At 43.3% G+C, this 16,802-nt stretch overlaps 1 protein-coding gene across 2 annotated transcripts in view; it reads right to left on the reverse strand.

Moving 5' to 3' along the window:
* PRR5 (proline rich 5) overlaps positions 1-16,802 on the reverse strand; it is a 98,415-nt gene that overhangs the window by 14,849 nt on the left and 66,764 nt on the right. For both annotated transcript variants that reach the window (XM_068401035.1, XM_068401034.1), the window contains 2 exons: positions 16,351-16,442; positions 13,966-14,106 (listed from right to left, as the gene is read on the reverse strand). In XM_068401035.1, the coding sequence (XP_068257136.1) occupies positions 13,966-14,106; positions 16,351-16,442 (233 nt within the window). The remainder of the gene's footprint in view (positions 1-13,965; positions 14,107-16,350; positions 16,443-16,802) is intronic.

Genomic DNA, 16,802 nt, shown 5'->3' on the forward strand with positions numbered 1-16,802 from the left:
GTCCCTTCATCATGTTCATGGTCCTTTGTTGGACTCTCTCCAGTATGTCCGTATCTCTCTTGTACTGAGGAGCCCAGAAATGAACATAGCACTCCAGGTGTGGCCTCACAAGTGCTGAGTAGAGGGGAAAGATCACCTCCCTCGGCCTGATGACAATACTTTGTCTAATGCAGCCAAGGATACCATTAGCCGCCTTTGCAGCAAGGGCACACTGCTTGCTCATGTTCTTCTACTAGCTTCAATGGGGCTCAGCATTTCTGGAGGACTCTCCATCTGAGAGCTTCAAGTCCCATAAAACATTGAGTTAAACTCCGGGAGTTCACTGAGAGGGACTACAAGATCAATTGATCCATTTTGAAGAGACATCTGGGTAAAAAGATGCCCTGCATCAAACTAACTGGGACCAGAAAGCGGTCAAGGACTGGGAGTTTAATCTTCCTGTTCCTGCTTCTAGCCCACTTGTCTGTGTTTGCCAGGATAGAAAATTTCAGGTACTTCCTCCTGGGTTTCCCTGATGATTCATGCTACTTTCATCCCAAGCAGACAACTCAAGTTATTTTTTAGCCTTTAGGAAATAGACTCAAAACAGGATCAAAACTGCTTTAAGCAGGGACTAAATTTTGCTCTGTCCAAGCCTGTGTTGACTAAGCTGAACTTGATCTGCTTAGAACTATGTGTACCCTCTTACCTGCAGGGCTTTCTCTGCAGCAGTCCAAAGGCAGAATGAGAAAATGTGCCTGGGCTAGGGGAAATGGAGACCACACCTTTGCAGACTGGAACATGCTGGAAAAAAAGCAGTTTTACCTCTCAGAGGGCTATCTCAGCCCAGTGGAGGGGGCTAAGAATTCAGAATGGACTCATTTTCAGTAAACCTCTAAGACTATGCTATGTGTGTTTGCAAACAGGTATATCTCATGGTGGGAGGAAATGTGAAAAGCAGAACTTGTACATCAAATTCCCAATTGCTTTAAGTCAGAATAACCCCTGTTAGGTTAATAATTTTATACTGGTTTACAATCACTGTACGCCGTGTCCTACGCATTACATGTCCATTCCTAGGCACTGGTGTCCTTTCTGCGTGTTTTGGACAGATGCAGCCACACAATTCATAGTTGTATCATTATGAGCCCCCAGCAGTGCTCCCTCACATTATTTTTCCCTCACTTCATTTTATCCTAAGCCACTGGCATACTGGTAAAGCCTAGAATATTTGAAGGGTTAAATCACGTCTTGTCTTATCTCTGCCTCTTGCTTTTCTCATAGCAACAGCATTCACAGGAGGGAGAGGCAGAGAAGCTTGCCATTGCCATATTGACACAAGTCAGCACTTCAGATCCCTGTGACTGCCTCAGAAATAAAGATCTTGTCATATTCACTTTAATCTCCAGCAAGTGCCAAGTTATGTCAATGTCAGCATGAGAAGCTGCTCTGCCTCTCTCTTCCTTTCACTGGTAGCACTGAGACGCAGACAAAAGATAAGGAAGACAAAACACCCAGACACGGTTTGTGTTCAGCTGGTGAGAGTTTTTCAAATGGCTCGGCTGCAGAAAGACAGCAATAGGATTTTTCTTTACAGAAAGGATCAAACACTAAGAACAGGCTTTCCCTGACCCACAGAAATCCAATGTGTTGTTTTTCTTTAAACTGTAACTAAACATTTTATATGAGACTGCAAAAGAAAGCAGAAGATGAAGGCTGAAGATAAGTAAAAGATATGAAATGATTAGAAGTAAGGAAGTTACTTTGAGGCTTTAAATACAGTGCTTAGGATCCTGCAGAAGCTGAACAGCCAGTGTGCTAATAAAGATCCACCAAAACTAATGGTATGCATTTCTGCCTTTCATAGTTTTAGGGCTAGAGGTTGTCTGATTCCCAGCTAAGTGACTCCCCTGGGCACAGACGAGGGCTGCAATCATCTCAGTCAAATAAGCTAATGTGACTTTGAAACCACCCACCAAATGAATCTATGCAGAGGTGAGTGTCTCTGAAGAGCTGTTTATGGAATAAATTTGAGCTGGAGTTAGTTTATCTGCATTTACAAATTCTTTGGCACTACCACATTACACTCACAGGCAAACACACACGTGCATGGAAGCGCATGTACAGCCCCATGCAGAGATCACCCTGTGAGTTACCAAATAATTAGATGTGCTGTTTAATGTCCAAGAGAATAAAGATTCTCATCTCTTTTTAGGCTCCCTCCTTAAGTTCTTGCTGATCTATACACATTAAGCTCATCTAACCTTGCTGGGGAATTGATGACTTTTAACTCTGAGCATTCAAGTCTTTTACCTAGTCTTGGCTCTAAGTGTTTTCTCGTTTAACATTTATTACAAGAAAATCCATCTTGCTTTTATTTTCAGGTGTGTACTGAAACAGAAAAAAAGGATGGCAGAGCCCTCCCTCAGTGCATCCAGGCTCTTTTGAAGAGACATCCAATAAATGCTTTTGAAGAGCTGCAAACATTAACTTGACTACTGTTACCTACTTGTGAAGATTTCCGATACTGCCTTTCACAGCCACGCTTCCCTTTTTAAATCATTAATGAACATTCATCCCTCAGCATCCCCCATGCTGCTTCATCCTTTGCAGGTGACTGAATCTACTCCAGGAATTGTCTTCTTTTCTGGAATACACTTGAATACACTGAGCAGATGTGTCAGCTGTGCCTTCTGGATTTTTAAAATTTTTGCTATTTCTGGTAGTGACACAATTTTCACCGCCACCAACTCATCCCTGTGAGCCAGAAAGCAGATCACCTCCAGATCACCAGGCTTAAGGAGGTGCATGGTTCAGACACCACCTGCGGGCAGCTGTCTGCTCGGACAACCAGCCGCTCAGGACAGCTGCTTGCCCTCAGCCTGCTGCTTGTGCAGGCAGCGAGCAAGCCACCAGTACAACTGGGAACTGAGCAGTGCACTCCTGAGCGAGCGCTTTGTAGTCATTCTCTTGAACAAGGAGGTCGAGCTTCCATCAATCCCAGAACACAGAAGTTTTGGAGCCCAGGTGTCTGGTGGCCTGGGCCTGTGGGAGCCCTCCTGGCTTGCAGCTTTACTGAAAGCAACTCATTGCTACAGAACAATTCAATCTCAATGAAAAAGTCTTTGCCAATTCAAAATACTTGGAAAGTAACGGACTGGATTTAGAGCAGAAACCCTCTCTCATCAACCCAAAGTGTAGAGGATAAAAAGGAAACAAAGAAATACAAGCACGCAAAATCTGAATTTACAGCCAGAGAGCACTGAGCTGTGTAGTCCCCAAATGCAAACAGTACATACACTAGGGATGTGATTGTAGCAGTGACTCTAAAGGGCTGACCTTCCCTCCTTCATCCCCATCACCTGTCAGGGACATGCACACTGGCAATTCCACGCTCTGGCAAAACTCAGCAGCATTCAGCAATTCTTGCAACAACTGTGGTAGATCTACGTGTAATGGAAACCTGTGTGGCTGAAACCAACAGACGCCCTGACCTACCTCTTGTTGATATGACCCTACTACTGAAACAAAATTCTTCCCCTTCCAAAGCTGCCTGATGCTTTAATTTAATTCACGTAACATCACACAGCCACCTCCATGGAGCAAGCCTTCTCCTTGCTTCTCTTTTAAATGTTAACAACACTGCTAAATATATAACCATATTCCAGAACTTTTCAGACAAAACTACTGCCCAGTTCCTCCTCTAGTATATACAGGCTTTAGCAGAGCTGTATTAGCTTCATACTGCCTATATATCTGTCCTCATGTGATTCAGACATTTTGAGAAACAATGGAAATACCCCACTGCTTCTTCCAAGGTTTTGTTCTCTTCAACCAAACAAGGAAACCACAAGAAAGGCTCATAAGTGATACAGGAGGAATGAGGGATTTATTTTTTTTCTTGGAGCCCAACAGGCAACCTACAACCAGAGGACAAGGACCACATTGCTCTTAGTCTCTAGAGGACATTTGGACCTCTAAGGCCAACATTATTTGTCATAAAATCACTTCCAGTATGTTTGTCTCCTTGTATTCCCCATTTGTCTGTCCAGATACATCTACCGTCTCTTGCATTAGGCTGCATGATCTTCAGTGCAGAGACCATATTTTCATTGTGTTTATACAGTGCTCAGTGCATGAAGGCTCTTGTCTATCCATACTAGCAAAAAAGAAGGCTTGGAAATACACAGCAGCTGGTAACAGAAGCAGCTGACAGCTCTTAGCTACTCAAGGAGAAGAAATCTAAATGGCTTTATGTGAGAGCCACCTGAGTGCAACAGCTGTATTTTGCAAAATGCCTTTCTGACAGATTTTAGCCAGGCTTAATGAGGGCTTTTCTGTCTTGCCAGCACCTGCTTGATTGCAGCACACTTGCTTTTTGCTTTGCACTTGGATCAAAGAGCACTAAAGAGCAACCCCCTGCCTAATCACTTCAAACCAGAGGCCTCTGGATCCATTTTGAAGAGCACATGAGTCGGAAGCGGTTCCCTCCTCTCCCCACACCCCTGGCTTGCCGCACTGCAGCTCCCACCCCCTTTCTGATGGATGGTCGGTTCTCAGCAAAGCCATACTGCCACGGCCAGCCAGTTCACACGCAGCAAGGCCATAACGTACCACGGATGCTCGGCGCAACTGCCCGCACGCCTGACTCCCAGGCACAGCCTGTCATATCGTTGCCACCTCACGCTGCAGAAGTTTTGCTGCAATCACCTGGTAGCAAACTGGAAACAATCTAAGGCTTCCAACAGATAACAGTTTAAATCGAAGAACATCATCTGAATCCTGCTCTGTCACATCATTAACTGTTTACCTTTTAATTGCCTGTAATAATTGGGTGGTGGCGAGTTAATGAATTTCACAGTACATGTTGCATATCACTGTGCCACATCATAGTTGTTTCTTCTGCAGCCGCAGCAGAGCTAAGGGTAAGACTGTGGAATTACTGACAGAAGACACCTAACCCTGTCCACTCACCATGGGAGAAAGGATGCCTCCGAGAGACTCATTCACTCCCCTATCTTTTGCAGATTGCAATGCACAGGGTTTTTTTTGTTGTTTTGTTTTTGTTTTGGTTTTTTTTAAAGAAACACACCAGAAAGCAGTTACCCTCTGCACAAGTCCCTGTGCCATCAGCCTGGTATGTGCTGTCCCCATGGGCTGCTGGCTCTGGCACAAGCAACCACAGACCAGGAGAGGAGAGGCCTGGGGACAGGGGTCGGGTGGCATTGCAGAGAAGGAGCTTCCATACCTTTCACAACTCTTTCCCATGTCAGTGCACCTTCTGGGGAGAAGGTGGCGGCTAGGACATTTTATGTAATTTGTTTTAGTCACAATTTTATGTAATTTGTTTTAGGCTTCAATGGAAACGCATCTTCCCATAATAATCAAATTCTATAGCATAGACAGAGAAACAGGCAAATACCAAATCCCCAGGAGAAATCACTCCTGATGGAGACAGAACAGCTGCCAGAGTTGTTTCCAAACAATTCACACAGGAAACTATTTGTTTAGCTCCTCTCTAATTATAGGTGATGTTTACACAAAGTTGCTGTTCCCATAGGTGTGGGCAAACCGCTCGGTGCCTGCTGCACGGGGACACCCTCCTTCTAGGGCAAGAAGTGCTGGCCATACCCCTGTCTGTCCCCAAACCAAACGGGCAGCTGGCTGCCTGCCAGAGACTGCAGCCAGCTCCAGCTCCGGCTGCCTACACAGCAAACAGAGGTTCACAGCATCTGCATTTCCACTGGCTGCAGCCTGGCTCCCCGTAACTGAGGTCACTGCTGCCTCTGGGAGGACTAAACAGTTCAGGCATCGCTGAGAGACGCTCATCAGTCCTAATGGGCCCACAGAACAGGCAGCTCCTCCCTGCTGTGCGTCCTGGCAACTCTGCAACCGTCTGCTTCTAGGTCTTGACCTGATTTATGGGCATCATCAAAGACTAGAGGGGGAAACAGATCAGAGAAAGAGCTGCCTGCAAGGATGAGCTTCCAGCTGTCCTCCATGTGACGAACACGCTGCCAGCTACTCCCCTCTCTGCCTTCCTCCCTTCTGCCCTGTGGGAAAATAAGATGGGTTTGGGGGAGGAAAAGAGGCAGAAGGCAACATATAGGAAGGCAGAAGGTGACGAAGCAGCCAGCAAGATGATGTGAGAAGAAGCTGTGCTACCAGTGAGCACCAGTGTTCAAAATCCATCGCATTGCAGCATCACGCAGTCCCGTGTCTGCCACAGGAACGGCTCAGGGAGCAGGAGGAGAACAGGTGCACGGGCTGCCTCTGAAATCTCTTGGCGGAAAACTACTCTGCCAGCCCTGTCCTCAGCTGGAAAGCTTTAGGCAGTGAGAAGGCAGGGGCACACACGGTCCGGCACAGGGGACTGACTACCTAAGGCACTCCGCACGCAGCTGCAGCTTAGGGCAGATCTGACTGGAAACTGATGGGGACTTGTCTCCGAAAACCACGGGGAAGCCCACGTAAGTGACAATACAAAACAACGCCGCACGGTCTTTCTGTTGGAAATGTGACCTTTGCCGTTCTTCTCATGAGTGGGGCCAGGTGAATCCCAGCAGGGCAGAACAGGAGGTGCTGCACCCAGCGACTCCGACCACAGCATCAGCTGACCTTGCTACCTGCACGGAAACAGCTCAGTCACAGACAGCAAACCGTCCTCCCCCTTTGTGCCAGGTGCCACCACTGCCGTAGCTGGCAGATACCACCCACAGTGCTGGTGGCACTTGGGATGGCTCCCAGGTCCATGGTCAGCCGTAACAGCCAAGAAGTGACTGCCACATCTTGGGGACCCTCCCTGTAGAGCCCTGGGCAGTTCAACAGCTGTGATTCCACAGTGGCTTTGTCTACCTGGGGACATCCAGAAAAATGAAATAATATTCACTAAATTAAGAACAGAAATCTGTTTAGATAAACTGTGCTTAAGCCTCTGATGTAGAAGTGAAGTGTCATTAATTTAACTCGCCTCCCTTCCTAGCCCTTTAATTCTCAGAATGAGTGTCCATACAGAGTTTTAATGAGGTTTAATTAATCTTCTTTAAAAGGTAGCTTAGATTAACTTTCTTAAGTTCCCCCTGTAGACAACCCATGAATTACAGTATTAAAGCACCCTGCCTCAAAGGATTCTTGCACCGTGGGAACATTTACTGCTCAGAGTTTTTCAATAGTCAAAATTTCTATAGTATCTTTTATGCCAGTTTTAGTCTACTGGCCCAAATGGGTCCACAAAAGACATTTGTACAAACTAATGCAATTAGTTAAAACCTTCTCACTCTTACTCAATAAAATTACAGGGTCTGCAGGGACATTCTAATTCAAGTTAAGAATTATTTTACTGATTTAACTCTATTTTGTTAAGGATTAAGGATTTGCCTACCAATGAACTTGTACTGGTTTTAATAGGCCAGTTTCATTAATGGAGGCAAACTCCAGGAGACAGACATATATTTTAGTAAGGAGAACCTGGTTTAGTTGAGGTTAAACATGTGTCTAACTAACTTGACCTGAAACAACTCATGCTTACGTTGCACAAGTAAATTGTTGTGGCTAAGGTAGTCTCAGGTGCCATACGCAGCAGCTACACCGTAACTCCATTCACGCCCACTCTAGCCCCAAGGCAAGTGTTGGGTAAAATTTGAAAGAGGACAAGTAGGCGCTTCTCACCTACCACAGTGCAAGACAGCACTAATGGGCAATGTAACTGCAGGGGACCTGATGGATATAACAGCATAACTCAGGGCAGCCTAGACAACTGCTGCAGCGTTTGACCAACTCCATCTGAAGCCACACCTTTGGTTAACTAACTGTCATCCTTCACAGAAGTGACATTTTACTTAATGTGAGGTACTCTTAAAATGCACTGTGAGCATACGCCCAAAGGGAGTTTGCACAATGCAAATTGCCTTCTAAAACAATTGTGTTTAATTGGTATGGACAAGGTTGTGGTCACGTTCCCTTGAATGCTGTCTTTCTGTTACGACGAGGGGCAGGACACACATCTGAATTACTACACCATGGTGTTTATGAGAGAGGTTCATATATAACAAAGCAAAACTGAAACATTTTATGTCACTTTCCTGTTTTTCTGCTGCTTAAGGTTATGGAAGCGGCAACATGTAGTGTTGTCAAATATGTTGAGAGCTAGTTTTGGAAAGTACTCGATTTCAAAACGAAATCTGTTCTTTTCATATGGCAATAGACTTCCATTGGCCTTAGTTACAAAGAGGGTCCACATGAGCGCAATCTTTCAAGGTCCGTGCTGCAGAAACGCTGGCTGCATTGGAGTTACTATTGAAAAAGCCCCTGTCAGTCAGGCTTACAGAATGGTTAATAGCAACCACACTCCCCCTATCTCTGCCCCTAGAGAAAACATACTTGTGGCAAGCTGTGAAGTAAGTGCCAGGTGGAAACAGAGGTAAAAATATTATAGAGGGAAAATGCCTCTGATGTGGTTTCCCTCCTAAACTAGAAGCCTACAGCTCACAAATGGAAAATGGATAGCCACTGACTGTCACTGACTCATGTCCTTACCATGTACACCAATGCCCCTTCTGTGTCAGGGGAGTTACTCTTGACTGACAGATGTGCAAGCAAGTGAAGGCAGTGCTTTGGTTAGTACAAATAGCGTATTTAGCACTCCTGCCTGGCACCAGCGGCCGACCAGAGCGTCAGCACTGCTGTAATGTACGTTTAGACCTTTCTGGTTCCCCTGTGTTGCACTCAGGCTACTGCTGCTGCTGCTTTTTTGAACTCTCTGGTCAGTTCCCAGCTTCCTGTCTCACACTCATTAACACAGCACATCCCAACCCGCTTGAGGCAATACCCCAAGAGGTAGATGAAATAGTTCTAGCATTTTTGCTGCTTCCATGCACAAATGATTCCCAGGCACCAGAAAACTAGCACAATAGTAAAAACCATATGAAGAAATTCAAAATCAAGTATGACAAGAACTCCTCACTAGCAAAAAGGTCAAGATTTTCCTTCAAAAGGATCTTTTTCCTACAACAAATGAATGTTATGCCTGGTTAAAAATTATAGCAATACAAATTCATTCCAGGATAACAAACCTGTGGCAATTTAATTACTGCAAACTGCACTTGCTGATAGAGACAATAAATAAGACAGAATAAGAAAGAGGATATTGCTTAGAAGCGAGCATTGTTTCTGCAAAATACTCTGAGGTGTAAATCTTGAGGGCCAGATTCTCAGTTTCACATATGTCAATACCAAGCAATGGAGGACTCTTCCCTTTGTGTCAGGCAGTGTCCCAGCTGTAAGATTTCTTCCCTGACTCCTTACGTGGCTATGGGGCTGATGCAAACGACGCAGACAAGCCACCATTTCACCAGGAAGGAAGAAAACACATTTATGCACAACCCAGGGGAAGCACAGGTTTTTTGTATGGTGATTTATATTTAAAGAGGGTCTACAATACATTTATTTATTAGTTTCTAATTTTTTTGTGTCTTATAAGCCAGGAATTCAGAAGAAGGTAAAGAGAAATCAAAAGCATATTGAAACCTCACGCCCCCACCACTTTGTTCAACCTGTGTTTCAGGTCTAAGAGACGTACTAAGACCACCTCTCAAAAGCAACAACCAAATTCAAAACCCTATGGCCATAAAGAACTGACCCCAGTTGGCACACACTGCAGTGTTACAGCAAATCTGTTGTTCCACAGGTAGGACCCTGCAGTTTTTGACAGCGAAGGGTATTTTGTTTTTAACCACTACGTTGTCTTTGGTTTGATGTGTGGCTGCCAAGATGGAAAAATAGCACTTTTTGCGCTTTCTTTCAGCTCTTGCAATGTGCTTCTCCACCCCTTTAAAATGCAAGGAACTGAACGTACATTTAGGAGCTTTCCAGCGATAACAAATAGGTCCCACCAGCAGTTTTATGTATTTATTTTATCTTTCTTTACAAAGAAAGAAAACGGGCAAGGGAGTTCAAATGAAGCTCAGAGAAGCCAAAAAGGAAACCACAGGTTTTATTTTTCTCTTCAGAGCTTATGTTTAGTGTGGCCTCATCCCTCAGCACAAAAGATACTATGCTATTTCTAGGGGTTTTAAATACCTCAGGTCACTCAGAGAGATTCTGTGAACTCAAATAATCCTGATGTTAACTGAAAGATGCAGATAAACACTCTTTAATTCTTCTCTTCCAACTTTCTCAGACCTCAAGAGAGATATCTGGAGATGTTCCAGTTTCAGTAGCAAACGTCGTCTTTGACAACAGGTTTTGGGAAATAAGTCGGATTGTTTATCCTCCACTGGTAGTTTTGCTCTCTTTGGTTCACAGAGCATAAAGGAGAAAATCATTTTCTAATCTCTCCTTCTGTTTATACCTCTCCCTCCAGCTTCCTAATTCCACCCAAACAGAAAGGTCATTGAGGCAAGACTGACAACTCACTGTAGTTACATGAGCTCCTCTGCATCACCCTGTGCTCAAAAGCAGTTTCAGTTCTTTTACTTCCCTCAGTCATGACTCTGCTCTTGAAGGCCCTGCAACTTAAGCTGAAGTGCCTCCAGGACGCTCCTGTTTATGTTGCCTGTAAACAGCCACAAAGGATTAACATTTCAGTTTGTGCTTTGTAACTGGGTCAGGCTATGCTGGCAACAGAAAGTTTGAGTGGTATAAGGCCCTTCTTCCAAGCCCTGGTAAAACTCCCACTGACTTCAACAGCACAGGAATATCACTCCTTCCCCCGGTTCTGGGGGTCTGACTCTTTCCCAATAGATTACTGGTTTGTAATTAGACCAGGTCATAGCACTGGTGAGAAATGGGTCTACTGGATTGGAGACCCCAAGTCCAAATGGAGGGTATCTTACAACAAAGCTCCAGATACAGAGTCTCCTATTGCAATACTTGTAAGAGCTTTATCCCAGAAATGGAGGTTCTTCTTTCCTTCAAAGCCTGACTGCATAGAGAAGATACAAGATTTTCCTCCCCTACACCTTTTTTTTTTTTTCAATCTTTCATGTCTTAAACACAAAGAAATGGAGGTATCTGGCTCTCTGGGCAAATTGTGAGTTATGTGTCAGGTTGGTGATCCCTTCTGTCCCAATGTATATCCTCTATCATGTCACTGTATGCCAGAGGACTGCTGTGGGTGCTGTATCACATGCTAGGGTATTAAATGCATGGCTGGTAGGCATACTTCCAGCAAATAGTTTACTGTGGACAAGATAAAAGATTTGATGCAAAGAAGGAAAAACAATCACCCAAACAATGAAGTAAGGAGTGCAACTTCATTTCAGGCCCTTTTATTCAGGAGGTCTTTGGCAGGGACTGTTTTATTCTCCTTGCCCGAGTGCGGCCAGCTGAGCAAGCAAGGAATGTGTGCAACTTGCAATAGGTCAGTAACTTCACAGAGGTCAATGAAATCGCTCACGTGCTGAAGCCAATGAAGCTAAATCACGCTCAGGTAAAACGTGTGCTTACTAAGCTTTGCCAAATCAGCACCTACCTCCTGAATAAAGTCCAAGGGTTGCTGCAGCTTCCATTTCCTCTTTAAAAAGCTTCTCTTCCCCTCCATAAGGCATGTGTCTTCTCCTGACAAACTGACAGAGCTCTTCCCCTACACCACGACAAGCTAAAACATGAGCAATAGCAGTTGCACCCTGCATTAGTTACCAAATCTCTGCCACTTTAATCCAGTCTAACAGGACAGACTGGTGCAAGCCAGCATGGGCCTTTGTCAATCTGTGACCTTCAGCTGACATCAAAGTTGCTCCCTTGAAGAACATGACCTACTCCTTAATTGCATAACACAGCTGCACAAGGCTGTCAAGGACAGAAACGGGGAAGCTTAGTGCCAGGTTCAACACTTTGTCCCGGGTCGACATCACCAGACTCATCTTCTAGCCAAGGGAATCTGCTGCAGTGTCACCGAGTTTGTTGTGGAAGAGATATCCATAGTAAACAGAAATAGGGATTAGACAGTGTCCACACCAAGACATCGTCTCTCCATCTGGATAATCCATGCACAAAAGACAACCATGTGTTCTTTGGAAGGCTGAATTGTTATCTCTCTTCCAGCCCTATTCACATATTGAGTTAATCTAAGTAAAGGAAATTCCATTATTATGCCATAAATGTACAAAACTTGCTTTTGTTTAACATAACATTTAAGACTGGGGAAAAAGTCTTTGCTCTGAAATCCAGTTATTGACTAACATTGCTAAGCATGTAAATAGCTCATCCCCAGATCCTCTTCTGACCTTTTCCTGTAATTTCCATTAGATTTTAAACCGCAAGTTTGTCAGAGCTATTGCCGGGAAAGGACTTTCACCATCCTCACCACACAACCGTAGGTAACATATGCAGAAATAGACACCCAGGGGCAAACTCCCTCTCATTTTGTTATTGATTTCCATCAACAGCTTTGCAATGAGAATGGATTTGGCCTTCTACCCTAAACAGGCATCCACCTTGTTAACACCTCCGGTTGTTGAAGAAAGCAGAATTGCAAAGAAGCTGTTTCTTGTAGCACTGATCCTGGCAAATGGCTCCACATCACCTCCTATGAACTTTCAAAAGCAGGATGTTATTCAGTTCCCAGCTCACCACTGAATCCATTCAACGCCGGATCCTGCCCATAGCCAACACAGATTCTCTAAAGAAGAAACCACAAAAAAGCTAGCAGATCTGTTAGCAACAACTCTTCTGAAGCCTGATTTACAATGGATAGCTTACCTCATGTCTAAGAAGGGATGAAGCCTGATAGACAACCTCCCTGTGATTAAGGTTTTCACAATGGTACTGTCTCATGTGGAGTCTCTGGTGTCTGTTAATACAGCTGGGTTCACAGTTCAGTTACATAAATTCTTTGATGTTTCATTATGCAGTTAAGCCCGTGCTCCAGTTTTTCCCTGAGGCTCCTCTCCTCTCTCCAGACACTAACTTCCATGAAACTCCTAGGAATCTTAGTATCTCTGATATTGCTGTCGTTGTGCCACAATCAGCCTGCAGTTCCAAGAAACATTTGGCAAGATGGAGGCTAGGGAGAAGGGGCAAGCAGGCAGTCCTATCGCATAAGTATCTTTTTCTGAGAAAACTAGGTTAAATGCACCATTATACACTCTAGCAAACAGCAGGGAAGAAATACCATTCCTTGACCCAGCAGAGAGAATCTTACTCCTTGCTCCGTTTTCATCACTGGCTTTTAGATTATACTGCTCTTTAAAACAATTTCAGACACAGAACTAATTCATATGGTGATGAAGAGCAAAGAAACATTTTAAGTGTGAGAAACTATATCCTTTCATTTGCTGTAGGCCTGTTTATTAAAAAAAATCCCCAGCCAGGAAAATCTCAACTTCCTTACCGCCTAGGAATCCACTCCTGTCTCTCCCCAATCTTCTGCCTCATCCCCCTTCTCCTCAACACAAGTTCATGCTTTTTTCTTTAATTAAGCAAAAAAAGATATTAAACTTGTCTTTTGCCTGGAATTCCTCTTTTTGTTTCTCCTCACTACTACTTTAAAAAAAAAAAAAAAATCTAACACTGAAGGCAAATACCAGTATCTGGTCTGAATGTTTTTGTATCAACAGCTTTGATAGAATTTGGTTTCAGTGACCAAATATGACCATGATTCAACTATAAATTGCATATTCACTTTGTTGCCTACTCCAGATGTGAAGCTTCATATCCAGAACTGCTAATGCAGCAGCACACAGCATTTAATGGAAGTCATGTTATTACCATATACACTGATCTGCTTGCAAAACTTCGTATTTCAAGGCCCACAGTTTCAAAACGAGTCTTGACTCTCAGACCCTCTGGATATAAGGCATGCAACCTGAACCTCTACATTCTCTACTTTTAGATATTAGGACCACATTTAACTGCACAGAAGCTCTGGCATTCTGGGTAAGAAGTTTTCAATGAATGAGCAAAATCAGAGACTGCTTAAGAAGACTTCAGCAATACAGTACAGGAAGACAGATAAAGAAAATAGCCTAAGAAAAGTAACCAATTTACCTGGAGTATTAACAGCATCTGAATAATAGAAGGTGGAACTCTGGCTCTGGAACGTGACAATGCATCTTCCAATTTAATGTTGAGGGTAATTATATTCCTGAAGTGCAGAAGAGCCAGCTGCCGAACCGAGGGCTCCTTCCCCTTAGAAACAGAAACAAAGCAAGAAGGATTATGAGCAGTGTGAAAATGAGTTTCAAAATCCTCTGTCAAAATTCCTTCCTCCACTTCTGAGAAATTACAAGAATGGTAAACCTGAATGAAAAGCAAAGGAAACATAACAAAGGACACAGAGCAGCCTACAAGTCTGCACAGTGAATTTGATTTGGCAGTAATGAACACTGCACACAATGACAGTCTGACCGTGTATGAAGATGATGAGGGGTTGGGGTGGGGTGTGGGGGATCATACCTGAGTGCAGGAGATACATGAATATTTTGTACTTCAACAGTAATGAAATGTATCATACATTTAAAAAAAAAAAAAAAAAGGCAAGGTTGAAAAAGGGTTGAATTTCCATTATTTCTCAAGATTTTGAGTACTGGCTGGGTACTGTCTTCAAATGATGGTGACAATCCTGACTCAGTCCACCTGTGGAACCTCCTTTTCTCTGCAGTTTGGGAGACCACTATAAGGCAGGAGCAGAGCTGAAGTTTCACACTGCATTTTCCAAGACATCTTTTTGCAGTTCAAGAATACCTTCTCATTGAAGAAAATCACATCTGAAGAATACAATGCTATCTCTGCCCACAGAGATTAACACTGCTTGCCTTATGAGGAGTTGTAAAACTGTTGATGTTTCTGGTATCAGGATTCTTTTCTTGGGTATATATGGCTGTACATATATAGTCTTGCCTGCAGTTATGAGTGGTGCCAGCCAAATATTAACGCTTCTGGAAGGTCTGGTATTCAGCTGGTATTGACTTATCTTAGTTTAGAATAAAGAAGCCTAGCCTAACCTAGCCTAGCCTAGCCTAGCCTAGCCTAGCCTGACCTGACCTGACCCCGCCCCACCCATTCCTTTTCACTTTGTTAATTATTTATACTGAAGTAAAGAAGGCCCCAAGTCTGCTTCAATTGCTAATGAACAGAATTCACAAGAGCACATAAGCACCAGCTGGGCTTTTGGAAGTAAACTCAGAACATCAGGCACCTAGATCTATTTGAAATTACATGGGACTTGGGGCTCTTACCCCCTCTAGGTTACTTGGAAATTTCAAGCAATTATTTCCATCTGAAAGGTGAGGAGACTTGTGTTGCTAAATTATTTTCAAAGGCTTCAGGAACAGTAAAAAGGGATATTTGGTGCAATTTTCAAAAACATCTGAGTTCTAATTTAGTCAAGTGCTTTGGAAAACCAGGTTGAGAGCCTATCTCTAGGTGCCCAAATGCCCTCAATTTAAATTATGTGGCACTTGGAAAAATCTCCTATCATGTTCTAATAGGTTTTTAATACCGTCTTATTTCTATTCCTTTAAAGTTTCTACTGATAAGACACAAGTCAATGGGTGAACTAGCCCTGTATATTTTTAGTGTTCTTCTCTTTCAGAATCAAATTCTGTGTAAAGTTGCAGCTTTTCCACTGAATTCAGATATCATGCCTGTAATTATCTGCAGATGCAAATGGTAATATCATTAACATTTGGACAATCATTTTAGGCATAGGTCCACTTGGAAAAATGGAAGAAGGTTTCTGAAGTTTCCCCAAATACGTTTAGGCAGCAAACTCCCACTAAAATCTGTAGGCATCTAGGAGCAACTCTAGAAGGTCACTTATACCTATCTGGTACAGATTTCCTTGGGAGTTAAGTGATAAACAACAGTCTGTGGCCATCACTAATTTAGAAGATTGAGCCTTCATCCAAATCAGATCAAGAACCTATTGTGAATTTAAAATTACTGGAGTCAAATTCTATGCTCACGTAAACCGGTCTAACTCCACTATTGCTGTTCCTTTATAGTAGCATCAAATCTGACCTCAGAAATGCAATTCCTTTTCAAAAGTGGAGATACTTCGAAGACAAATTCACATTGCAGAGAACGAAATGCATATATGGAAGTCAACACAGCTCCATTTATTTCACTGTGTGCATACCTCAGTTTATTGTTCATAACCTTTTTTGAGTTTTAGTGTGAGCTGACATAAGGACTAACCATCCTCCCTACACTCCACTCCTGTTTTCAAAGTTCCCCTTCATCTTTTTCACCCAAGCAGTTCAAACCCCTGTTTGCATAAGTAACTTATTTGCATGACATGACTATACAGAACAGCTACACTGGGAGGCTGGCCCAAGGAGAGAGTTAAGGTTTGCATCAATCTGTTGATGAACCAGTAAGGTTGCTTTTTCCAGTTTTTCAGGATTCTATAGAAACAGAGTAATTTTTCACCTGCACAGGATAGAAAATAGCCTGAAGCATGGGCAGGACATCACTGAAGAAAAAATCCCAGGTTTCAGCTAAGGTATCCAGTAGTTTCTGCCCTGCAAAAACACAAAACAAACTAGTGAACCATTTAGGCTGTAATCAGCTAACTGCAAAGACAAAAACATACAGGAAACTGTGGATCTGCTGTTATACACAAAGATGAATCATGTAACAGCTACTATTAGCAGGATGGAGTAAGTATTCCTTTCACTTCAGTATTTGTGTCTTTTCAAACGACAAATCTAATGTTCCTAGTAAACTCGGAAACTTTGATGTTAAAGCTTACTCAGAAAAACCCCATGAAGAATAAAGAATAATAGCTCAGGTTACCTCCTCCTCTTCTTGCAGTAATACCTACTGGACAAGATTGCAGAGGAGAGCAGTAGGAGGAGGACACAGCAGGTTAAATGTGGAAA

The sequence above is a fragment of the Nyctibius grandis genome, chromosome 5 (genome assembly GCF_013368605.1).
Source record: "Nyctibius grandis isolate bNycGra1 chromosome 5, bNycGra1.pri, whole genome shotgun sequence".
Taxonomy (NCBI): domain Eukaryota; kingdom Metazoa; phylum Chordata; class Aves; order Nyctibiiformes; family Nyctibiidae; genus Nyctibius; species Nyctibius grandis.